Below are 27,649 nucleotides of genomic sequence, written 5' to 3'. Positions count from 1 at the left end.
TAGGGAGTCCAGCATGCATGAAATTTACTCAACACATTAAATGCACCAGATCCCAATTATGTTTTCCCTAGAGCTACTTAATTATAATAACCAGAAAGCGACGGGCAGGGAAGAGTGGAAGGGGGTGAGGATGGGGATTGGTGACATGGGTGAGGGAAGAGTGGAGGGGTGGGGGGGGATTGGTGACATGGGTGAGGGAAGAGTGGAGGGGTGGGGTGGAGATTGGTGACATGGGTGAGGGAAGAGTGGAGAGGTGAAGGTGGGGATTGGTGACATGGGTAAGGGAAGAGTGTAGGGGGTGGGGTGGGAATTGGTGACATGGGTGAACTGCTTTAATTAAACCAAGAGAAATGACACTTCGGAGAGAAACCTAATCTGACGATAAATTATTGAACACAAAAATCTTTGTTCTAAATTGTTCTCATGGCACATTTAATATAGAAGTCTCGCGGACAAAAATCAAGGGTTCGAGGGCTAGTCATGACCCACGGACAGCTTATTGTAAAGTGAGGCTTGATTACGAGAAACCCACTTGAAATAAAAATATATCTCAGAACAGCTGGGTATGGGTATTAACAATTTTACTAATACAGCAGAAAACAACGTTTTGACCTTCCTAGGTTATCTTCATGTTAACGTAACTTAAGAAGATGCTAAGGTGACCTAGGAATGTCGAAAGGTTATTTACTACTTTATTAATGAAAGTGTTAATACCCATAACAGCCGTTCTGAGATACATTGGAAACAAAGGTGTTAAATTAATTATTTATGTTTTCTGAGGGGCAATGCTATGCAACGGCCTATCAACGCTTTGTCCTCTGTAGGTATAGAACCCAAATTTTAAGCTTTATAAGCCCTCAAGCTGAGCTTCTGAAGGATTAGGGAAATGAAAAAAATCCTGTCTGGAGCATGCTGCAAGACTTTTGTATTTGTTTGGCAAACACATACACATGACGTTAATTATACGTGAAATGCACAATAAATATAACAACACCAACACCACCATCGTTAACAGTTGCTTATGACATTCGTTATACAACAACAGTATATCGCCCTGCAGGGCCCGGCAGGGCCAGGTGGGTTAAGGCGTTCGACTCGTAATCTGAGGGTCGCGCGTTCTAATCCCGGTGGCACCAAACATGCTCGCCCTTTCAGCCGTGGGGGCGTTATAATGTTTCGGTCAATCCCACTATTCGTCGCTAAAAGAGTAGCCCAAGAGTTGGCGGTGGATGGTGATGACTAGCTGCCTTCCCTCTAGTCTTACACTGCTAAATTAGGGATGGCTAGTACAGATAGCCTTCGAGTAGCTTTGTGCGAAATTCCAAAACAAACAATCGCGCTGCATTATAGAACGGACAGTCAAAGGTATTTATTGATGCATAACCTTTGTAAGAAACCGCGTAAATATTTATCTTACCTCACTATAGAGTTGTTCTTCTTGTTGTTATGGGGTATTAAGCACAAAGCTACAAAAAGGCTATCTATGCTCTGCCCACCACGGGTATGAGAACCTAGGGCTTTCACTGCAGAGAATTGAAGTTTAGATTAGTTCCAATGACTGCATAAAATAATTTGAATAATATTTCTAAAGTAGAAAAGTTTTCTCTATGATCGTGAGTTTAGTCAGTTTCATTGAAGATCAGCCATATTAAACGCCATACAAGGTCTGATTTTATATACATAGGTAGATTGGCTAAAAAAAACAAACAGCGAACGAATGAAAATCATTGCATTCATATATAAAAGAAATGTTCATTAAACTGAAGGTTTTAAGATAATTACAGTTTATACGATATTTTAGTCTGCTGAAGGTGTTTCAGTGTTACAAAAACAGAACTGACTGTTGCCATGATGACTTAAATGACCTTCACAAATCTTTCGTTTTTGTCTGGGAAGTCCCTGCCGCTAGGGGGCTTATTCAAATTACATAGGCACTCACCTTTCGATATTTTGCTGTGGGTCTTGTTTGTAGTGTTTCCGTATTTGTACTTGTCCTCAATCATGGCGACGTAACTGCATGGAAAGTCATCGATGCTTTCCAAGTCATAATATTCGGCTTTTCCATAGAGTAGGGCATCTATTTCTTCTTCTAAAGTGTATGGGGACGTCGCGTGAGTGTCCTGACATTGAATTAATTTGGATCTTAAGTTGGAACACAACGTATCTTTAAGAATGGATCTAGAATGCTTTTTCTTGCGCTGAGGAATATTGGTATCAAAGGCTTTGTCTGAAAGAGATACAACGTGCACATCTGAATTAAATCTCACCGTTTTATGGTAGGCAGATGAACCTGAGGACGCGGATGAAGATGAAACCGAAGAAGAACTGGATGGTTTAGAGGTATCTGTACCCGAGTAGTATTTGCCACACGAAAGTTCATTGATGGATATCAAATCTTCATGAGATGGATACGTATAGCCTTGATTACAAAACCTATCGTGAGCTGATTCCAGAACCCTAGTTTTTGGATCTCTTTCTCGTAGTGGACGAGTTCTGATATTCTGTAAAAAATCATCTTTACAGAGTTTCTCAGAAAATAAACAAGAACAGTGAGGAATGGCACAGAGCTTTTGAGAACGAGACTTGCAGAAACAAGATTTTCGGGAACCTTCCGGATAATTTGAGATGAAGACAGGTCTTTCAAGAGGTGCAGGAAAGTCGTTAGTTGGTGTCTGCTGACAGGAAGCAGAGGTGTCTTCAACAGTGGAAGAGTGGGAAGCAGATATTTCGCAGTTTTTAATGGCACTCAATAAGGATTGCCTTAAATACATTAAATGGTCAAGGTTCACATCGTAAAATCCAGAATCGTGTCTTCGAGAATTAACCTGATGACAACTATTAGCTCGGGGACACTGCTTTCCCATTACCTTTGTACCCATTAATATTTTTGGTTTAGCTCCTTCGTTACCTTTGTTAGGCAAAGACCTATTGGTGCCTTCTGGGTGACAAATGCGGCTTGACTTTCCCGTTTCGTTACCATAGATGGAGTTCTCTGGTACCTCTGGTGTCGGACAATGACTCTTGTAGCCGCTATCAATTGAATTCGAACCAGCGTATCCAACTATCGAATCTTTGTCTCCATCACACACTGAAGAATCCGTTTGTGGTTTTGATGAAGGTGGATCTGTTTGTCTCCCCACCAATCGACGCTGTTGGTAAACGCTGGAAAGATCGTAGTAATCGTCAGAGTCACATGCGTCATAGGTCAGAGCATTAATTGTTTCCAACAGTGGATTAGTAGAGATTTCCGATTGGCTTGAACATTGATGACAAGAGGGAAGCTGACCACAAGGGAAACGATGCGTTCCGTTCATTGTTCTACATTTAACTAAATTAGGTGAATAATTACAGACTGGTGATTTGGTAGGTAGGTGGTCCCGCCTCAAACTCGCATGTGAATCAAGCAATGAAAATGTTTGAGCGAACCTCAAGAGGTTGTTTGGGTGTGGTATGGAATCCACTTGGAACGATTCAGAGAGGTTCTTCACTTCCGATGTAAAGGGATCACTTTCACAATAAATATTCCTGTTTTCTGGCTCTAAGTGAGAAGCCACAACATCTTCAAAGGTGCTGTACATGTAATACATTTGACGTGTAAAATCATCGCCTTGAAGACTCAGTTCTGCCTGCAAATGAAAATTAACATACGGATTTATATCCGAATTTTATCTTACTTCAACAACACTAATAAAAGCCAAAATGTCGCGTGGTGCTTTACACTTGATTTAGTAAGACAGTGTCCTCATCAAAACACTGTGAATATTTTTAATTTAGTAAGACAGTGTCCTCATCAAAACACTGTGAATATTTTTAATTTAGTGAGACAGTGTCCTCATCAAAACACTGTGAATATTTTTAATTTAGTAAGACAGTGTCCTAATCAAAACACTGTGAATATTTTTAATTTAGTAAGACAGTGTCCTCATCAAAACACTGTGAATATTTTAATTTAGTGAGACAGTGTCCTCATCAAAACACTGAATATTTTAATTTAGTAAGACAGTGTTCTCATCAAAACACTGTGAATATTTTTAATTTAGTAAGACAGTGTCCTCATCAAAACACTGTGAATATTTTTAATTTAGTAAGACAGTGTCCTCATCAAAACACTGTGAATATTTTTAATTTAGTGAGACAGTGTCCTCATCAAAACACTGTGAATATTTTTAATTTAGTAAGACAGTGTCCTCATCAAAACACTGTGAATATTTTTAATTTAGTAAGACAGTGTCCTCATCAAAACACTGTGAATATTTTTAATTTAGTGAGACAGTGTCCTCATCAAAACACTGAATATTTTTAATTTAGTAAGACAGTGTTCTCATCAAAACACTGTGAATATTTTTAATTTAGTAAGACAGTGTCCTCATCAAAACACTGTGAATATTTTTAATTTAGTAAGACAGTGTCCTCATCAAAACACTGTGAATATTTTTAATTTAGTGAGACAGTGTCCTCATCAAAACACTGTGAATATTTTTAATTTAGTGAGACAGTGTCCTCATCAAAACACTGTGAATATTTTTAATTTAGTGAGACAGTGTCCTCATCAAAACACTGTGAATATTTTTAATTTAGTGAGACAGTGTCCTCATCAAAACACTGTGAATATTTTTAATTTAGTGAGACAGTGTCCTCATCAAAACACTGAATATTTTTAATTTAGTAAGACAGTGTTCTCATCAAAACACTGTGAATATTTTTAATTTAGTAAAACAGTGTCCTCATCAAAACACTGTGAATATTTTTAATTTAGTGAGACAGTGTCCTCATCAAAACACTAAATATTTTTAATTTAGTAAGACAGTGTCCTCATCAAAACACTGTGAATATTTTTAATTTAGTAAGACAGTGTCCTCATCAAAACACTGTGAATATTTTTAATTTAGTAAAACAGTGTCCTCATCAAAACACTGTGAATATTTTTAATTTAGTAAGACAGTGTCCTCATCAAAACACTGTGAATATTTTTCAGCTAAAAAAATAATAAAACATTGATATAACACACCGTCCCACAAATATTCGGCATTGTTATGTACAGGCACGTGTGTGTATATATAAATATATTTACAAACACACATCTTTATACAAAACACACAAACAAACTAAACTGAATGCGAAGTTAGGGTTTATCTCATTTAGTAGTATTTTAAAAGTATGCATTAGCGGAAATAGCGAATCTTCAAATATAAAAAAAAAATTAAAATCCATAGAGCATTAGTTTCACACATACCTATTGCCATTAGACGAAACTAGTGCTGTTTCACAACAATTAGTTGTCGTTGGACGAAGCTAAAATAGTTTCACACCTATCAGTTGTTATAGGACGAAGCTAAAATAGTTTCACACTTATCAGTTGTTATTGGACGAAGCTAAAACAGTTTCACACCTATCAATTGTTATTGGACGAAGCTAAAATAGTTTCACACGTATTAGTTGTTATTGGACGATGCTAAACTTAAAAGATCATTTGAAGCATTTAAATTTCTCTATATAAATACATATCTGTTGTACCTATCAAACGGAAACGTTTTTTAAAGTAACACTGAATTCATAAAACATTTTTAACTTGGGTTATCTTGGAATGGGCTTATCACACTAGTAGTTTATCTTAATTTACACTAACATTGGACAAAATAGCTTATCGAGCTTTTGTTGGTTTGTTTGTTTAGAGTTAAGCACAAAGCTACACAATGGTCTATCTGTGTTCTAACCATCGTGCGTATCGAAACCCGGTTTCTAGCGTTGTAAGTCCACAGAAATACCGCTGTGCCACTGGGGCGTTTAGCAAGTTACGTAGAACGTAACAGCGAATGACCACAAGGAATTATTGAAACACTTATATAAACTTCTGATAAACACAAGTAGTCACTCCAAAATACTAGTACTGGCATAGTTTCCCTACAAACAGCCTCCCGGTGACTCAGGATGAATTTGAGGCTTTATAACACTAACATTTGGGATTCGATTACTGTAGTTTGTTATTGTACAAATTTATCCTTAGAAACAAACTATGTAAATAACTTCGTGAAAGATATTTCCAAATTATGCTCTTGAATATATTCTTCGAAAGAATCCTAAAAAGGGTGTGTCACGTGTTATAATTTATCTTAATTTGGTTTGGTTTGTTTCAAATTTCGCGCAAAACTACTCTAGGGCAATCTGCGTTAGCCGTTCCTATTTTAGCAGTGTAAGACTAGAGGAAAGGCAGTTGCTCATCTCCACCCACGCCAACTCTTGGGCGACTCTTTTACTAACGGATAGTGGGATTGACCGTAACATTATAACGTCCCCACGGCGGAAAGGAAAGCATGTTTGGTGTGACGGGGATTCGAACTCGGAAACTTCAGATTACGAGTCGAGCGCCTTAAACACCTGACCAATATGATTTATCTCGGACGAGTATCAGCGTTATTGTGTTACACACGTTACGTGTTACTAGTTTAAACAGATGGAAATTTGAATTTGAATTTAGTGATTAATTAAATGTTAATATGTATTAAATTTATGTTATTTACCAACAAGATTGATACACACATTTTCCTTTTTCAACACAGATTTATTTTAATATGCAAACAAGTCCCCCGTTGGTACAGCGGTAAGTCTACAGATTTAAAACGCTAAAATCAAGGATTCGATTCCCCTCGGTAGACTCAGCAGATAGCCCGATGTGGCTTTGCTGTAAGAAAAACACGTATACAAACAAAATACAATTTATAATAACTATTATTACTAATAATTATTACAAATGATGTTTTATATGCAAGGGTTCTATAAACTTACAAATAATACTAAATTTTGTATCGGGTCTAGAACTGAAAATGTTTTTTCAACGATCCAGGTCCACGACGAGCAAATTAATTTTGAGTTAATTTTGTTACATGTAATCTGAGCTAACGATGTCTTTTCTTGGATAGCCTCAATCCGGGTACAAGCTGACTCCTTCCAGCGAAGATAATTAATGTCCTCGTAGAAATAATAACGTCCGAAGTAAGCAACTTAAGTTGAACGGTTTGCAATGTACGAAATCTATAGACGTTCCTGGTCTAATTCTGTAGTTTTAGGATTAATATGCGTTAATCACAATTATAGCTTATTAGGCCTATAGCACACAGATTGTAGCTGTCAATACTAATAACAATATATTGTCCTGGCGCATTGCTTTTATACATATCTCGCGACTTTCTCGAAAGTTCACTTGGTAACAGTACTGTCAATCATTATTATCACAAAAACACTCAGTACATTGTTGTGTCTTACTTTCAAGAACCTTCTACAAATTCTGAGAACAAGCTGGACTCGCGCCAATATACTGCCAACAATATACGCCACAGGCAAAAAAGAAAACTACTCTAAAACAAACGTAGGCACTAAAATAAAAGCAAAACAGGAAATCCGTTACAGGTGAAGTCACGAAACAAAAATATATTTGCCCCAACACTAACAAAATTCACTACACGTGTTCTAGTAGGTCGAGTGTGGACAAGTGGATTGAGTGCAGAGTTAAAGAGTCCGAAAGTGTATGATTCGCACTGCATTGTCGTTGAGTATGCTCTGCACTTTCAGGTGTATGTGCGTTATAAAAATAAAAGTACGCCCTTTAGTTAATCCAAAGAATGAGACAAAGTCCTTATAGCGGCGGGTTTATTGACTGACTGATGTCTTCCTAGTTAGTGAGCAGGGCGAAATTAGGGACAGCTATCCTCGAACCTGAGGCTACTGTTCATGTTAGGAATACGAAATTCAGTTTCTAATTTGTAGAAGTTTAAACTACAGAAGATGAGAACAGAGTAATGTACATCCAATACTTCTTTGAAAACTAATAACTGTTTCAGGTCATGTTATACACTGGTTAGATAAAACAGTTATATTTATCGGCGACTTCTTTGAAAAACGAATTATTAAGAGCTGTTTCAAGTAGTGTTAGAAACTAATTAGACAGAAAGGTAGAATACAGTTATATTTATTTCAGATTTCTTCGAGAAACGTATTGTTAAGGGCTGTATGAGGACATGTTAGACAATGGTTCCATGAGAGTTAATAATAAATTGATATTTATTAGATACTTCTTTTAGAAACGTATTGAGAACCGTCTTAGATCGTGGAAAACATTGGTTATATATGCATATATCGCCAGACACACCAAAATAAATATATATTTATGTATTGGGTATAAGGAATTTCAGATATTGAAATCGTGTAAGTGTCTTGTCTTCAGTACTAACAGAAACAATGCACTGATAAATCACAAAACGTTCGTGGTTTCATTTTGCAACATATTAAAAATCAATGCACATTAATCTGCGCATTTTTTTTTTACGCTTATCATAGAACATTAGAACATTGGACATGACACTGAACGTGATCCTTGAGAGATGATGCAAATGTATTTTTTTCCCCCTACATCATTCAAACGGAACGTCACTTTTCATCTGCAAAGGTGGAGTTCTTTCTGGACAATCAAATTGATCGTGATGGCGCCGTGCTGATAAACTGTCGTTTTCGTGAAGACCAGGTTGTCTGATTATACACAGCAATCTATCATTAGTATCGTATAATGATGTACGAAACATTCTGTACGTAAGCAATCGCATGTTTTCTATCGTCAGCTTTCATTCTTATTATTGTCCACGTAAAATTCAAACCAAACCACTAAAACTGTCAGCCAGATTGAATGCACTCGCACCTAAAATACAAGAAAAAAAATCTTTATTATCTGTGATAATCTCTTTATATTTGCCCCAGGGAGAGACGACATTCTAGAAATTTTGCTTTATTAATTGGCCATTCGGAAATCGATCATGGCGGTTCCTGCGCAGCCGTTGTCTTCAATATGGCCTCCAGAGAACTTGAGCAAAATGCATGTAATTTTAACTGTTAACTTATGACAGGATTAAATGTTGTACTAGTTCATCAGGGAGTTACAACTTATCAAATGTAATAAAGTTGAAAATTATATTAAAGGATTTTTTTTTCTTTTCAATTTTGGCTCTTACAACGATACCAATGAATTCCAGATGCATCATTAAACTCAGTTTTGGTATATGTAACATTCTTGATTGTATGTCTGCTCAGTATTTAACAATAAGTCATCTTAAATGCTATCATTTTACCTGAATTACCGTTGAAATATTATATATAATAATGACATTTTGCACCAAATGTAGCCCCCCGCTGGTACAGCGGTAAGTCTACGGATTTACAACGCTAAAATCAGGGGTTCAATTCCCCTCGGTGGACTCAGCAGATAGCTCGATGTGGCTTTGCTATAAGAAAACACACACACACGCACCAGATATAAGTTGAAGTGCCATACTCACGAACTGCACGTCATGTTTCACTGCTGATTAACTTATTACTAATGAGACAGTTCTATACTCTTCCTGATCACAGTCACGCAAAGTTCAACATTTGCAAATTACCGAAAGTTTGCATGTACTCAAATCATGACTTGCGTACGTTTTCTAGACAGAAATTTCTTATAAACAAATAATCCATCACCCATAGTTCGACTCACACTTATTTCTAAATTATTTGTTCGTTACAGTAACGTGTCAGCACTTCTAATATTTGACTGATTATGACGAATGCCATACTTACAGTTGTAGTACAAAGGCGTTATGAGCAGCTGTTTGGGGGGGGAGACGGGGCTTTCTGAGAAAGAGCGCTTGTCTGTAAAAACTGATTTGACGACTGTATTTGCTTAACGCGAGCGAAATTCTAATACACACTGGAACCACGTGACTTTCTCGAAAAGTCTGACTTGAGAATCCTTGTCCATATGTTCGAACGGTAGCTACAGAACCATATACTACGTTCACTGTTTAAAACATCTAAAAACTGTCAAATATCAACTAATTCAGGATCAAGTCAGCATCCGTTTCAACTACTGTTTAGTTTATTACTCATAAAATCGTTCTTATAAAAATACACTTTCACCTACACGCGTTAAGTGAAAACATTCGAACATTTTCAGTTTCACCAGAGTTACGTTCACTGACTAAACATCAGCACGCGTAACTCACCATTCATTCATTTCACATGTTTAGCTTAATGTGACCTTTATTAATTTGCTCCTATATTTACTATGGAATAATATCTTCAGTTAGAACTATCATTGATTTTTCCAACATGAAAATATAATATATATATATATATACACGAAGGAAGACTCATTAATTGCTACTTAAGGACATAGGGTAGGGACAAGGCTTAGATCTATACATAGCATGAGCTATACTATATTTACTGCAATATAGTATAAGCGTAAGCCTAACCCCAACTAGAAAACTGTCTAGATACTCAGGTGAGTCGCGAGTTGGGAAAATTTGGGAACCCCTGGCATATATATATACATCCTGGACTTCGTTTATATTTTTCATTGCGGAAGTAGGGAACGCACGTGTCCCAAATTACTACTGTCTTTACCGAAGTGCTTGTTCGTTAAAAGCAGAGGCACAGTTGGGAAGAAGGCATTATTGTTGTCCTGAGGTGATACCCTTCGTGCTTTCAGGCGCACGAATACCAACGCGCTCAGACATCGGTGCTCATACGTTTACAGAATATAGCAACAGTATATTTTTACACTTGAAATTTAGAGTTAATTCAGAGAAATGTCGCGTTTTTTCTTTTAATTATCAGCATCGTAAGAACATTCTGCCATTTTGTTTGTATCTAGTTCAAGTATGTCTTATGACACCCCAGCACAATTAAAGTTTAATTAATGAAAATGCACTTTCGAGTATAATTTATAAATATCTCTGAGCAATGAAACCAAAGACAAGTGTTTAGAAAATGAATTTCAATCTATTGTGCACGATTTTATAACAAATTTATCTTGAACTTCAAGAGTATACTGAGTAATTATGTGGGTATCTAAACGTTCCACGTCCCACATCATTGCTGTTAAGCCTATCATTTCTGTTAGAAGATAGAAACTATTTTCATTAACAATAATAACAAAATCTATTGTTTATCGTTACCAGTAAAGTTATTTAGTTGTTTTAGAAGAGTTACTTGTAAGGTAATATTTATTTGTTTCAGGGCGGTTACCTGTAACGTAATATTTAGTTATTTTATGATGTTACCTGAAGGGTAATATATAGTTGTTTTTTGATAGTTACCTGTAAGGTAATATTTAGTTGTTATACAATAGTTATCCATAAGGTAACATTTAGTTGCTTTAGGACAGTCACCTGTAAAGTAATATAGTTACATTAGGACAGTTACCTGTAAAGTAATATAGTTACATTAGGACAGTTACCTGTAAAGTAATATAGTTACATTAGGACAGTTACCTGTAAAGTAATATAGTTACATTAGGACAGTCACCTGTAAAGTAATATAGTTACATTAGGACAGTTACCTGTAAAGTAATATAGTTACATTAGGACAGTTACCTGTAAAGTAATATAGTTACATTAGGACAGTTACCTGTAAAGTAATATAGTTACATTAGGACAGTCACTTGTAAAGTAATATTTAATTACCCAATTACCTGTAAGGCAATATTTAATTGATTTAGGACAGTTATCTCTACGGTAATATTTAGTTATTTTAAAACAAATACATGTGAGGTAATATTCAATTGTTTGTGAACAGTTACCTGTAAGTTAATATTTAGCTACTTTAGGACAGTTACCTGTAAAATAATATTTAGTTACTTTAGGACAGTTACCTGTAAAATAATATTTAGTTACTTTAGGACAGTTACCTGAAAAATAATATTTAGTTACTTTAGGACAGTTACCTGTAAAATAATATTTAATTACATTAGGACAGTTACCTGTAAAATAATATTTAGTTACATCAGGACAGTTACCTGTAAAGTAATACTCTGCTACTTTAGGACAATTACCTGTAAAATAATATTTAATTACTTTAGGACAGTTACCTGTAAGGTAAAAGTCTTTGTTTCTAGGATTCAGAATTATAGAGAGAGAGAATGCTATTTGGAGCGCGATCTGGTGACTGTATATTCCTTATTATTAGAAACGTTTGATTATATTTTTATCTTTACTTTCTGCCCGCAGTGGTATTTCTGTGGACTTATACTACTAGAAACCGGGTTTCGATACCCTTGGTGGGCATAACGCAGATAGCCCTTTATGCAGCTCTGCGCCTAGTAACAAACCATAATTCTGTTTGAGACTTATCCATACAGCATGGACCACGTTTCAGTACACAATTCTGCATGCACATTTATAAAAGCTCGGATGCTCTTTCCTCTGTGTCCAATCACAATGTCAGAATACAAGATTTCACAAATAAGACATATCTAGCCGAAATATCACAGGACCGAATGTCACAATATTTGTCAACTATATGACAAATATTATCTTTGTTGTGTTTTCTCGTCAATGAAGTGAGCGAGTTATAAGTTAGGCCAGAATATAACATAGCTCTTATTGAGTTAAAAATCAGGCCAGAATATTTCTTACGTTTACAACATAGCTCTTATTGAGTTAAAAATCAGGCCAGAATATTTCTTACGTTTACAACACAGCTCCTCTTGAGTTAAAAATCAGGCCAGAATATTTCTAATGTTTATAACACAACTACGATTGCTTTTAGTAAAGCACCACCGATTCAAACCATCTCAGATACTTGAATATTTATATAACCCCATGGAGCTGGATACGCTTGAGTTAGAAGTAATGTATTGATAACTGAGTTAATATTTCGTTTACTCGCTCAGTAATGACATATAAATTACTGAATAAAGATAGCCTTCCAATTGCAATATGAATACGTGTATTTTTATTATAATATTTTCTTATGTATGGTGTTTTTAAGAGTGATAGTTTGTCGTGACATGATATTTGTAGTGTGGAGTGAACTATTTTTTGAATTTTAGTTTATTTAATGAAAAACAGTGTGACAAACAGAATGCCCGAATAAGCTATAAACTGGGCCCATCACTGTAAGAAGAAACCACCAACCTAATAACGAGCAAAGCTAATTAAACATTGTGTTCTTATTTTATTATCTTAATACAAAGATTAGAATGTTCTGTTTCGTCAGTTGAGCACCCTAACTGTTAGCGACATTTTTGGCTTAGAATTTAATGTTTGATACACTCTTGTTCCACTAACTATAACGTAAAGAGAAAGTCACTGTTTTAATATATTTATGTGTTGTTGTTTTTTTGTTGTAAAATATTAGATTTCACGAGCAACATAAAGCGACAACAGCACCATCAAATAAGTGACTCACCTACACTGGTTCATCATTCCTCGGTCAGGAATAGTAAACACCCGACGCACATTTCTCAACTGTCATGGTTTAAAGACGATTCTTTCTTTGAGCGAAGTGTGCACACACTTTCTATCCTTGTTAGAACATACTTGTCTTAACACCAAGATGTTGTGAGTAAAATCAATCTATTAACAATCTTTTTAAAGTATTTATACTGAGTTAGATAACAATCAACAGAAAGAATGTCGACATATTAGATAATTTGTGACTAAGTAAGTATCTAAGAGTAAAAAAAACAAACAAAAAAACAACTGAAGTCGAAGAAACACGTGCCGTCTTCTCAAATGATGTCTGTTACACCGTCGCACGTGTCACGAGACGTTTCAAGTGCCTCGTTTTCTATCACACAAAGCAACGAAAGTCGCTAGAACCATTTTCGTCGTACAGAAAGCTATGACGATTCATTTCTTGTATATTTTGTCGAAATAGTATTTTAATAAATCACGTTACGTCATAGATGCGATCATGCGATAAAAAGACAAAATAGAACACTAAAATCAATGAACTTTAAATCTTTCATTATAAACCTTGCTCTGTACAATCCACCACTAGGGTAAACAAGCGCCCGTCGCGTACTAGAATACCAAGCGCACGCACGCACGCACATGCGTCCCACGTTCCAGGCCAGTCTTGGAAAGTCACGTGACCAGACCAGGGCCGGCCAGCCCGATAAAGTTAGTTTATTTCCGATTCCACTTCGGCAATGCAGAAAGCATAGTGTTTTATATACGTGTAACCGTCGCACCAACGACAACAACACAAAATACATTTTTAATTATTCACACACTTTAACACGAAGTTAATTGAGGTAAAATTAGTTAAACGAATTATTGCAATTATGTTCGAAGGTCCACGTGTTTCCTAAAGATCTGTAAGCACGGTTGTACAGTCAATGATTACTCACGGTGACGTACGTTTAGTTCTTCTCAACCGATTGGTTTCAATTATCAATTATGTGTTTGTATTAATTACACGCGAGGTCACCGAGTCTAGTTACGACATCTAGTGTGTATCACGTACTTCGTCGGAATTTTATTCCAATATAAGTTTAAGTCAGCCAACGTGATTGGTTCTTCTTTATTGAACATGTATGTAGATATCGAGCAAGCGTCAAATCATATGATCGTAATAATCAAGTAGCGATGGCTTTCTTTACAAAGTAAAATAGTTTGAGACGAGGAACTAAAGAGAAATTATAGATGCAAGTCTCGTGTAAAAAAATTGTACTGTAGCTTAGTTTTCAACACGTAACAAAACACGTAACCTTGACATTCCTTTTACCTGCCCTCCGCTAGTACAGCGATATGTCTACGGATTTACAACGCTAAAATCAGAAGTTCGATTCTTCGCGGTGGGCTCAGCAGATAGACAGACCGCAGTGGCTTTACTATGAGAAAGCACACACACTCGCTTCCACCAACGAAATTTTCGTTAAGTATTTAAAATCAAGTGAGCCGAATGAATTATTTTGTTTATTTATTTAATAATTTCGAAGAGCGATGTAATATTTCCAATTTGTTAAAAGATAAATTCGAAACATTCTTTAATTGTAAATGTTTTCTTTAAGACTAAATTACCAAAATAAAATGTCTCTGAAAAAGTAAGTTATTAACTCAAAACGTAACATTATTATTATTTTTGCGCCAAACATGCTCGCCCTTTCAACCGGGGAGGGCGTTATAATGTGACGGTCAATTCCACTATTCGTTGATAAAAGAGTAGCCCAAGAGATGGCGGTGGGTGGTGATGACTAACCGCCTTCCCTCTAGTCTTACACTGCTAAATTAGGGACGGCTAGTGCAGATAGCCCTCGAGTAGCTTTGTGCGAAATTCAAAAACAAACAAACAATTTTTTTTTTTTTTTTCATTTCAGTAATAATATTTGATACATTCTACAAAGCTCTCTTTGTTTGGTTATATGAAAGAACTGACTTCAAATTTAAAAAATAAGTTAGCACATTATTGTTTCAACTGAAGTCTTTTTCGCAATACGCAATCTACCCACAACCTTCCGAGCAGTTGTTCTTGAGTTTGTGCGTAAATTGCGTGTCCTTGTGAAGACGTGAACCGAAACAATAATGTAATATTTAATATATAAAATTTTAATCGGTTCTATTTTTATATTCAGACAAAAACACTTGAAGGCAATATTTAGCAGTACGATATGGACTGTGTTCTTGTTCATGTCATAGCAGTACGATATGGACTGTGTTCTTGTTTATGTCATAGCAGTACGATATGGACTGTGTTCTTGTTTATGTCATAGCAGTACGATATGGATTGTGTTCTTGTTTATGTCATAGCAGTACGATATGGACTGTGTTCTTGTTCATGTCATAGCAGTACGATATGGACTGTGTTCTTGTTTATGTCATAGCAGTACGATATGGACTGTGTTCTTGTTTATGTCATAGCAGTACGATATGGACTGTGTTCTTGTTTATGTCATAGCAGTACGATATGGACTGTGTTCTTGTTTATGTCATAGCAGTACGATATGGACTGTGTTCTTGTTTATGTCATAGCAGTACGATATGGACTGTGTTCTTGTTTATGTCATAGCAGTACGATATGGACTGTGTTCTTGTTTATGTCATAGCAGTACGATATGGATTGTGTTCTTGTTTATGTCATAGCAGTACGATATGGACTGTGTTCTTGTTTATGTCATAGCAGTACGATATGGACTGTGTTCTTGTTTATGTCATAGCAGTACGATATGGATTGTGTTCTTGTTTATGTCATAGCAGTACGATATGGACTGTGTTCTTGTTTATGTCATAGCAGTACGATATGGATTGTGTTCTTGTTTATGTCATAGCAGCACGATATGGATTGTGTTCTTGTTTATGTCATAGCAGTACGATATGGATTGTGTTCTTGTTTATGTCATAGCAGTACGATATGGATTGTGTTCTTGTTTATGTCATAGCAGTACGATATGGACTGTGTTCTTGTTTATGTCATAGCAGTACGATATGGACTGTGTTCTTGTTTATGTCATAGGATATGGACTGTGTTCTTGTTTATGTCATAGCAATACGATATGGACTGTGTTCTTGTTTATGTCATAGCAGTACGATATGGACTGTGTTCTTGTTTATGTCATAGCAGTACGATATGGACTGTGTTCTTGTTTATGTCATAGCAGCACGATATGGATTGTGTTCTTGTTTATGTCATAGTAGTACGATATGGATTGTGTTCTTGTTTATGTCATAGCAGCACGATATGGACTGTGTTCTTGTTTATGTCATAGCAGTACGATATGGACTGTGTTATTGTTTATGTCATAGCAGCACGATATGGACTGTGTTCTTGTTTATGTCATAGCAGCACGATATGGACTGTGTTCTTGTTTATGTCATAGCAGTACGATATGGATTGTGTTCTTGTTTATGTCATAGCAGTACGATATGGACTGTGTTCTTGTTTATGTCATAGCAGTACGATATGGATTGTGTTCTTGTTTATGTCATAGCAGTACGATATGGACTGTGTTCTTGTTTATGTCATAGCAGTACGATATGGACTGTGTTCTTGTTTATGTCATAGCAGCACGATATGGATTGTGTTCTTGTTTATGTCATAGCAGCACGATATGGACTGTGTTCTTGTTTATGTCATAGCAGTACGATATGGACTGTGTTATTGTTTATGTCATAGCAGTACGATATGGACTGTGTTCTTGTTTATGTCATAGTAGTACGATATGGACTGTGTTCTTGTTTATGTCATAAGCATAAGTTCAGTTTGAAACTCTCAACATGGAGTTATTTTAATCACAAACAAATTTTAACCTGATTTTTTGCGACTCTTTGACCGTTATCCTTAGTCAGGCGCGATGTGTGCTGAGATCGATTTTATATCAAGGTTAAAACAACGCAACCAAAAAGACGGTAAAAATAAAATACCAATCTAGTTCATTTCTAGAAGTATTTTAATGTTAGTAAAAAGTTGAAACCGGAATGTTCAGTAAATCATAAACACATGCCAACAGTTAGAGGTTAATATCCTAATAATTAAAATATCCTTCCTCTTATACTTTGATCACAATTTTACAGGATAAAATCATAATGAGCACAAAGTGCTATCTGTGCTCGGCCCACGACGGGTATTGAAATCCGGTTTCTAACGTTTTAAGTCCGCAAACATACAATTGTGCCATTGGAGTGGATCGTAATTGTCACCACTATGCAGAAAATACACATGACCTTCATCATTTGACAAAATAGAGATATGACTTTCACCAGTGGGCAGAACATACACATGACCTTCACCAATAGGCAGAACATACACGTGACCTTCACAGAATATATTTATTACCTTTATTAGTGTTCGCAGAATGAATTGATGACGTATATTAACGCACATCGTATATTTATGACTTACATAGCAAATATTCAGATATTCATGTTGTGAATTGGACAGCTAAGTTACTTGATCACTTTAAAACAGTTTTAAATGTTCGAAATAAACATATTCTTTATAGAAAGAGAAAAGCAGCTGTAATTAAAAAACAAACAAACACACAAATTGGTTCCTAAAAAGTTTAAGACAGAAAATTAAAGAAAAACATGGTAATTTAAACAAACAAAACATATTCGGTGGTAGAACAGGAGATTTAAAATACTACAGAAGATCACGAATAAAACGGAAAATTACGACATCAAAAAGAATGTTTGAGAAAAGGCTGGCTAAAAATGTGAACAAATGCACGGTGAGGATTTCTTAAAATAAATTAAGGGTAAGCAAAATGTTAGGATGGAGGTAATACCCTTGAGGGATAATAAAGAAAGGTTTATATCTGATAATTATGAGATGACTGGATTATTAAATTCTGCTTTTTCTTTGGTTTTTACTGACGACGATTTAAGCAGTGTTCCAGACCTTGAACTGTTGATAGATGGAAACCATATCGTAAACGATGACTGCATTAATTACGAGACTGTAAAAAAAAAAGAGAAGTTTAAGGACGATAAGACTTCTGGTCCAGATAATATGTTTCCCCAGCGGTTTTGAAGAAGGTTGAAAATGAGATATGTGAGCCACATGTTATTATTTGTTGGTAGTCCTTGAACAGAGTGATTGGAAGTAACTCCTCTTTTCAAGGGAGGTGATAAAAATTGTCCCAGTAATTATAGACCCATTAGTCTTACATCAGTTGTTGGAAAAGTTTTAGAAAGCTTGATAAAAGATTCTTTGCAAAGTAATTTAACAAAGTTTAGAATTTTATTGGATAGTCAGTAGGGTTTCCAAAATGAAAATCTTGCCTTGTAAGTCTTTTGACATTCTGTAAAAAAAGTTACAGCTTGTGTAGATAAGGCTAAGAGTGTATATTTGGTGCCCCTGGATTTTCAGAAAACATTTGACAATGTGCCACATAAAAGGTTTGAAAACATTAGTCTGAAGGTGTGATGAATAACTTAGAAAATGAAATAAATGGAAGAAACCACAAAGATGCGAAACCAGAAAGATGCTACGAATGGAGTTCAAGCAAACTGGGTTACCTCAGGCTCGTTCTTAGAACATTTGTTGTTGTTTATTTCATTTACATCAATGAAATAGATGAATAAATAGTCAATAAGTTACTTAAATTTGTAGATGATGTTAAGGTCTGAATGTTGCTGGATGCGAAGAAAATGCTGCTGATATACGAAAGGATTTAAATCATTTAGTAAGTTGGACAAATAAATGATAGATGGCTTTTAATTACGATAAATGCAAGTAAGTATATGTGGGTTATCATAACTTGAATTATTAGTATTATTTGGATAATAATAACCTTAATAGTGTCATGAAAAAAAAAAAAAGGACCTCGGTGACAGTCAATCACTCTCTAAAGCTTTCCAAGTGGTAAACATTATTTTGGGTTCTATCTACGGAAATATTTAATACAAGTCTAAAGTGGTTATAATTTCATTGTATAAGTCACTGGTTAGGCTACATTAGGAATACTGTGTTCAGTCTTGGGCTCCTTACCTTAGGAAATACATTGAGCTGTTGGAAAGGGTTCAAAGAAGGGTTACCAGAACGGTGTCTTGGATGAAGAGGATATCATACAAGGAGAGGGTTGGGGGATTTGACTGAGGTGTTTAAGATTGTAAACAAAACTTAGAGTGTTGATGTATCAAGTTTTTCAGGTTTAACAGTAAATACAGTAGGACTATGGAACACAAATATAAATTTTGGAAAGGTAGAAGTAATCTTCAAGTAAGTTTTATTTTGCTAACAGGTTGGTTGACCTTCGGAAGGAGTCGGCTACAGACGTTGTGAAGTAAGTAAACTTAAGTGAGTTTAAGAGAAAGTTTAATAACCATACGGACGATAAAAGATGGCTCAAATTTTGTAAAAAAAAGATATATATATATATTAATAGTTTTAGTTTAGTTTAGAGCACAAAACAGTCAAGATGGACCAATAAGTCTCGTGTTGTTCTACTAAATTATGCAATAGTTTAGTTTAGAGCACAAAACAGTCAAGATGACCAATAAGTCTCTTGTTGTTTTACTAAATTATGCTATACTTTAGTTTAGAGCACAAAACAGTCAAGATGGACCAATAAGTCTCGTGTTGTTCTACTAAATTATGCTATAGTTTAGTTTAGAGCACAAAACAGTCAAGATGGACCAATAAGTCTCTTGTTGTTTTACTAAATTATGCTATACTTTAGTTTGGAGCACAAAACAGTCAAGATGGACCAATAAGTCTCGTGTTGTTCTACTAAATTATGCTATAGTTTAGTTTAGAGCACAAAACAACCAAGATGGACCAATAAGTCTCGTGTTGTTCTACTAAATTATACTATAGTTTAGTTTAGAGCACAAAACAGTCAAGATGGACCAATAAGTCTCGTGTTGTTCTACTAAATTATGCTATAGTTTAGTTTAGAGCACAAAACAGTCAAGATGACCAATAAGTCTCTTGTTGTTTTACTAAATTATGCTATACTTTAGTTTAGAGCACAAAATAGTCAAGATGGACCAATGAGTCTCGTGTTGTTCTACTAAATTATGCTATAGTTTAGTTTAGAGCACAAAACAGTCAAGATGGACCAATAAGTCTCTTGTTGTTTTACTAAATTATCCTATACTTTAGTTTAGAGCACAAAATAGTCAAGATGGACCAATAAGTCTCGTGTTGTTCTACTAAATTATGCTATAGTTTAGTTTAGAGCACAAAACAACCAAGATGGACCAATAAGTCTCGTGTTGTTCTACTAAATTATGCTATAGTTTAGTTTAGAGCACAAAATAGTCAAGATGGACCAATAAGTCTCGTGTTGTTCTACTAAATTATGCTATAGTTTAGCTTAGAGCACAAAACAACCAAGATGGACCAATAAGTCTCGTGTTGTTCTACTAAATTATGCTATAGTTTAGTTTAGAGCACAAAACAACCAAGATGGACCAATAAGTCTCGTGTTGTTCTACTAAATTATGCTATAGTTTAGTTTAGAGCACAAAACAGTCAAGATGGACCAATAAGTCTCGTGTTGTTCTACTAAATTATGCTATAGTTTAGTTTAGAGCACAAAACAGTCAAGATGGACCAATAAGTCTCGTGTTGTTCTACTAAATTGTGCTATAGTTTAGTTTAGAGCACAAAACAGTCAAGATGGACCAATGAGTCTCGTGTTGTTCTACTAAATTATACTATAGTTTAGTTTAGAGCACAAAACAGTCAAGATGGAACAATAAGTCTCGTGTTGTTCTACTAAATTTTGCTATAGTTTAGTTTAGAGCACAAAACAGTCAAGATGGACCAATAAGTCTCGTGTTGTTCTACTAAATTTTGCTATAGTTTAGTTTAGAGCACAAAACAGTCAAGATGACCAATAAGTCTCGTGTTGTTCTACTAAATTTTGCTATACTTTAGTTTAGAGCACAAAACAGTCAAGATGGACCAATAAGTCTCGTGTTGTTCTAATAAATTATGCTACACATTAAAGGTTCAGATATTTATAACCCATATATAAAATGGTCCACAACAGAATACACTGTTCTCGTACTCTTTGTGTCAAACGTTTTGTTTAAAGGTTTGTTGTTTTCAGATTTAGATGTGTGAAGTTTATTACTGGTACTATACTCTATATATACTGGTTCCATATTTTATACATATACTAGTTCCATACATTATATAAATATATTGGTTCCATATTATATGTATATATATAAAGTATGGAACCAATATATATAAAAACATATAAAGTATGGAACCAATATATATAAATACATATAAAGTATGGAACCAATATATATATATATATATACATACAAAGTATGGAACCAATATATATAAAGTGTGGCACCAATAAATATACTTTATGGTTTCATACTTTATGTATATACTAGTTTCTTGCTTTGTATATGTACTGGTACCATACTTTTCTGAAAAGCTGTATCCAAATGTGTGTTTAATTTTTGTTATATATTTTTACACTTGGATTACAAGGATAACTTGATATTGTTAATTTGTTACATGGATTGAGAAATAACCTGTTTTTTCTAAACTGTTCGAACCATATGAGATGTTATTGGTTTTACGGCTGGAAATATTAATACTATCCTAGGCCTGACATCGCCAGGTATGTTAAGGCGTTCGATTCGTAACCTGATGGTCGCGCGTTCGAATCCCCGTCGCACCAAACATGCTCACCTTTTTAGCCGTAGAGGCGTTATAATGTGACGGTCAATCCCATTATTCGTTGGTAAAAGAGTAGTCCAACAGTTGGCGGTGGGTGATGATGACTAGTTGCCTTCTCTCTAGTCTTACACTGCTAAACTGAGGAAGGCTAGTGCAGATAGCCCTTGTGTAGGTTTGCGCGAAGCAATACGTTCTAACCATTGTGAGCTTCTGTTTTATGAGGTTACGTTCTTCTAGTTAGACCGCTATATTAAACTAGTTACACCAGGAATTCTCAAACTGTATTATGCGTACCATTGGTGGTACACGACAAGAGTAAGATAGAAAAACAACAATATACAATTTCTTATAAGCATCATCTGAACTTTCCACGTACACAGACACACTACTCTCTCTTTATGGCGACAATAGCACCATCTATTCTTTAATTGCGCCGAAAAAAACTATCGAAACTTTCGCATTGGGTAAGTGTTAAAACTGTTAATTTTTGTTACTAGGTGTTTATCGTTTTGTTTTTGTTTTTATAAAAGTTAGGCCTAGGTTTGTAATTTTAAAATTTAAACTGAAAGTGCTACGCAAGCCTAATACGTTTGAGAATGACTGACATACGCTATTTACTCAATTTGTTCTGATATAGGTACAGAGCTTACTTCGATCAAATAGCATATTTATGCAAGCAGACTACTTCGGCAATCGAGCGTTTTTGTTTTTTGGGTTTTTTTTACAACAGAAAATTCATAGCTATAAAAGACGACTTTAAAAAAGCAACAACGTTTCGCTAAAAAATAAATAAATAATACGCCAAATCAAAATCACGCCGAGATTAGTTTACAGTCAATTGTTCCTAAGTGGGCCAGACCTCAGGGCTGTCACTTGGTGGCAAGCCCACGTAAATTACCAACCTTTTAGACGGCCATCCGTTTACTGAGAGTCGAAGATGATGCTCACTGAGGGCTAACACACCCAGAATTTTAAAAACAGAAAATCTTGCTGAATGAGAGTAAGGGCTAATTACGCCTTTCATTTTTATTAAAAGATAAAATCAAAACTTATGCTTCAAGGTACATTTTTTCATGGACAGTGCTGGAATAATATTGGAATTAATTCTGAATATTTTAGAATTAAATAATCTAAAAGGATTTGTCTCTTCTAGAACCAAGGGCACGTTAAGCCTTATTTTATTTCGCAAACCACAGTTTGTTTTGTTTGTTTTTGAATTTCGCGCAAAGCTACTCGAGGGTTATCTGTGATAGCCGCCCTTAATTCAGCAGTGTAAGACTAGAGGGAAGGCAGCTAGTCATCACCACCCACCGCCAACTCTTGGGTTACTCTTTTACCAACGAATAGTGGGATTGACCGTCACATTATAACGCCCCCACGGCTGAAAGGGCGAGCACGTTTGGCGCGACGGGGATGCGAACCCGCGACCCTCAGATTACGAGTCGCACGCCTTAACACGCTTGGCCATGCCGGGCCCGCAAACCACAGACCAACATTTTATGGATACAAATATTTACGATGGAAAAATTTCTCTTTTTGTCTTGATAAACCCGTTTTTCCTGAAATTTAGAACAAGGTCTGCTTCATATCTTGTTTGTTTTTGAGCGATAGAGTTTCTTTTTAGATGAAGGCCAGCCTTATCACAAGCGTAAGTATTGAGAAATAACCTCTTACTCGTGAAAGCTGAATTGTCTTCATAAAAGTGCAATAGATGTATTTCATAAACAGAGCACGCAAACAAACACGGATGTATATAAAAATATACACTTATCATAATGTATAGAACAAAGTTAACAAAACTTCAGGATTTTATTGCAAAATGTGAATTCGACCATCGAAATTAAACTACTAAAAAAATATAAAAAAAAATTCCATCATTTATCAGATGCATCTTAAGTTGAAAAATGTTACATTTTTTTATTATATTTAGTTCAAACGATTCTGGTTACAGTGACGTCACAAATTCTTGGCTTTTAGAGGTGAAAATGATGCAAATTCTTTATTTATTACAGAAATAACAAATTAATGTCATTCTGTAATTGAGGAACACTATTGTTAAAAATAGAAAAGATGGAACATACCGTAATTTATTCCCTTAAAAATAAAAAAAAAACATGCTTCCATATATTCTTTTTATCTTTAAAAAACAAACAGGTCTAGGTTTATAATTTTTGAAAATTAAACAAATTGTTAAACGAGGCTGAAAATATTTTAGAAGTATAGCCCGATAAACATCACGACTAGGTGGCACTCGACTCGTAATCTGAGGGTCGAGGGGTTCGAATCCCCGTCACACCAAACATGGTAGCCCTTCTGTCGTGGAGGTGTGAAAATGTGACGGTCAGTTCCAACATTCGTTGGTAAAAGAATAGACCAAGAGTTGGCGGTGAGTGGTGTTGACTAGCTGCCTTCCCTCTAGTCTTACACTGCTACATTAGGGACGGCTAGCGCAGATAGCCCTCGTGTAGCTTTGCGCAAAATTCAAAACAAATCATCTTTGTTTTAAGTCTTATTTTTAATCGGTAGTTTAAATGAGATCATAATTAATTTCCTTACAACAGGAAAATAATCAAAATCATTACTAAAAAACAAACAAACCTGGTCAACAACATTTCGACTAACCCTAAACGTCTGACCTGCAGACACCAATAATTTTCAAGTCGTTTACCGAAGTTACAACATCTTTTATTTCTGACGGTTGAGCTGAAAAAGCAAAACAAAATTTTACATAACGGTGTATAAAAATTAGATCAGTTTTTAACAACTTAACTTTTTTATCTCAAAAACGATTTTTCGCTTCAAACAATAAATACTCATTTTTATATAGTATTACGCACGAACTGTTTTAGGCATTTGGAACTATTTTTCATCAGACAACAATACTGTTTGTTTATGTGTAATTGAGCACAAAGTTTCAAAATGGGCTATCTGCGAAACCCGGTTTCTAGTGTTGGAAAGCCGTAGACATACTGCCATGCCACTGGAAGGCAAGCAACAACGTGCTGAGAAATAAAAGCCAACAAACATATATTATCGTTAGTTTCAAATTAAGTGTATAGTTTTCGAAAATATTTTCTGTTATTTTCAACGAAACGATAATAAAATTTGATAAAAACACACAACATTAGAACTCATAAGGTGTTCATTGTAAAAAAACACACAACATTAAAACTCATAAGGTGTTCATTGTAAAAAAACACACAACATTAAAACTCATAAGGTGTTCATTGTAAAAAACACACAACATTAAAACTCATAAGGTGTTCATTGTAAAAAAACACACAACATTAAAACTCATAAGGTGTTCATTGTAAAAAAAACACACAACATTAAAACTCATAAGGTGTTCATTGTAAAAAAACACACAACATTAAAACTCATAAGGTGTTCATTGTAAAAAAAACAACAACATTAAAACTCATAAGGTGTTCATTGTAAAAAACACACAACATTAGAACTCATAAGGTGTTCATTGTAAAAAAAACACAACATTAAAACTCATAAGGTGTTCATTGTAAAAAACACACAACATTAAAACTCATAAGGTGTTCATTGTAAAAAAACAACAACATTAAAACTCATAAGGTGTTCATTGTAAAAAAAAACACACAACATTAGAACTCATAAGGTGTTCATTGTAAAAAAACACACAACATTAAAACTCATAAGGTGTTCATTGTAAAAAAAACACACAACAGCAACAATAAACAAACAAAAAACTATCAAATATTTTGGAAGCACAGCCCAATAAACATGAAGTGAAAGTATCGTTAAATGTCTCTTAACTTATCTTTGAATTCAAGGGAGCGTGTGAAAAATAATTTCAGTTCTCGTGCACGTGCATATAAAGGGGTAACAGCGATAAAACATTCATTGACTAATGTTAAGCGAGGAATGAGAGCTAATGAGAGTGATTAATCTGTCACGTTGATTAGAGTAACTGATATTCAAAAAAATAAAGATTGGGTAGTGTGATAAATACGACCACACTTCATTAAAATGTTCAAATTCAACGACCTCGAGAGAAGAAATCTCAGTGGTTGAACTTCTGAACTACAAGTGTTTGTCCTTCAGAAAGTACAGATGAAAAAGGTCCAGGAAACATGAAATATCAGATGAGGATTTTGAAGACAGAAATCTTCACAACTGATTAACAAACAGCTCGATTCTCAGGTACAGAATTATTATTCTCAGGACAAGAGGAACGTACCGTTTGGCACCTGATTCAGCCAGTTTATACCGCGTTAAAAAACAAAGAAAACCACCGAGCAAGCTACTTAGAGGACGTAAATAGACAACCTTAGTTTGACGTATAAAACTTCAAATAATTTATTACTTTCACACACATAGGCACATGGATGTATGAAGATGACGGACATTCTGAACAAACTAAGGCTGTGACCCGGCTAGCTGCAGCTGGTAGAAAATAAAAATTGTCACTTCTAGTCACGTTTGGTTTTGCACCTAATTACAGTGATATCTAATTTCACAGGCCCGGCATGGCCAGGTGGTTAAGGCACTCGACTCGTAATCTGAGGGTTCCGGGTTCGAATCCCCTTCACACAAAACATGTTCGCCCTTTCAGCTGTTGGGGCGTTATAATGTGACGTTTAATTCCAATATTCGTTGGTGAAATAGTAGCCCAAGAGTTGGCGGTGGGTCGTGATGACTAGCTGTCTTCCCTCTCGTCTTACACTGCTAAATTAAGGACAGCTAACGCAGATAGCCCTCGTGCAGTTTTACACGAAATTAAAAAACAACAAACAAAACCCAGTTTCATACCTCTATTGGAGCAGAATCAATAAGTTTTAAGAACCAATTTAGATAAAAAAGTTTATATCTTTTTCGAAATTGTATTATTACTTTTAAAAGAATATATTTTAAAAGTCAATCAAGTTTTGTGTCATGACCAGATGGACCTTGGTTTATAAGCTGATTTGTAAGGCTATGATTGTAATATAATTGTTATTTTAAGAGCAAAATGAAAACATACACATATATTTATATAAATATAATAGTACTGTCTGTTGTCTGTGTGTGTAACTACTTTGGAGGGTTTGAATGGATCTTGGCTGATAAAGTCGTTGCGGGGAACGTGGATTTCAGTTTTGCATTTTGTATTTTTTTACGACTATTTCGACTCCTCTAGATGGATCTTCGCCAAATTCACTGAATCCATGGAAGATACCCACAAACTTGCGGTTTACAATTTTGCGTTTTGCAGTTTCTATGGCCTTTTCTGTGTGTTTTACAATTACGTATAAGGGAAATAACTTTTATGTCCTAAGACAACCTTTCAGTAATCATGAATTTACACAACTTCCGTTCAGGGGACGAGTACTCCGGCTTGTTCTAAATACTTTAATAGTATGACGGTAATAAGTTTGTTTGTTTGACCAGTTCCTCATGGTGGTGGTGCGAGTAATACCAATATGATGTTGTGATGTCACTACCATGACGACACCAGTTTTTCCTCATAACGATTTAAGTAATGCTGACGTCAGTGAAAGTACTGCTTTTGAAACCGCCAAATCACGACATTCTAACACGTTTTCTTTAGTTGACACTTTATAAAAGTGAAACAGAACATGCTATTAGTTTGTATTGGTATCATGAAAACCGAAGTAAAACGTATTCCAGGGTTATTTTTATCTTGTTAATCTCGCTGTATAAACACTCTAAAACAGGGAGGGCCCGGCAAGAGTAGTCCAAGAATCGGCGGTGGGTGGTGATGACTAGCTGCCTT

General features: G+C 35.3%; 1 protein-coding gene across 3 annotated transcripts in view; it reads right to left on the bottom strand.

Annotated features, from left to right (window-relative positions):
* LOC143251089 (uncharacterized) overlaps window positions 1-27,649 on the bottom strand; it is a 181,802-nt gene that overhangs the window by 7,439 nt on the left and 146,714 nt on the right. For 2 of the 3 annotated variants that reach the window (XM_076502452.1, XM_076502451.1), the window contains exon 3: window positions 1,940-3,626. In XM_076502452.1, coding sequence (XP_076358567.1) covers window positions 1,940-3,626 — 1,687 coding nt within the window. Of the gene's footprint in view, window positions 1-1,939; window positions 3,627-13,215; window positions 14,134-27,649 lie in introns of those variants that run through there. The other variant, XM_076502453.1, reaches the window with a different exon arrangement.

The sequence above is a fragment of the Tachypleus tridentatus genome, chromosome 5 (assembly GCF_004210375.1).
Source record: "Tachypleus tridentatus isolate NWPU-2018 chromosome 5, ASM421037v1, whole genome shotgun sequence".
In the NCBI taxonomy this organism is placed as follows: Eukaryota; Metazoa; Arthropoda; class Merostomata; order Xiphosura; family Limulidae; genus Tachypleus; species Tachypleus tridentatus.
This window is presented reverse-complemented; position numbering and strand designations above follow the sequence as displayed.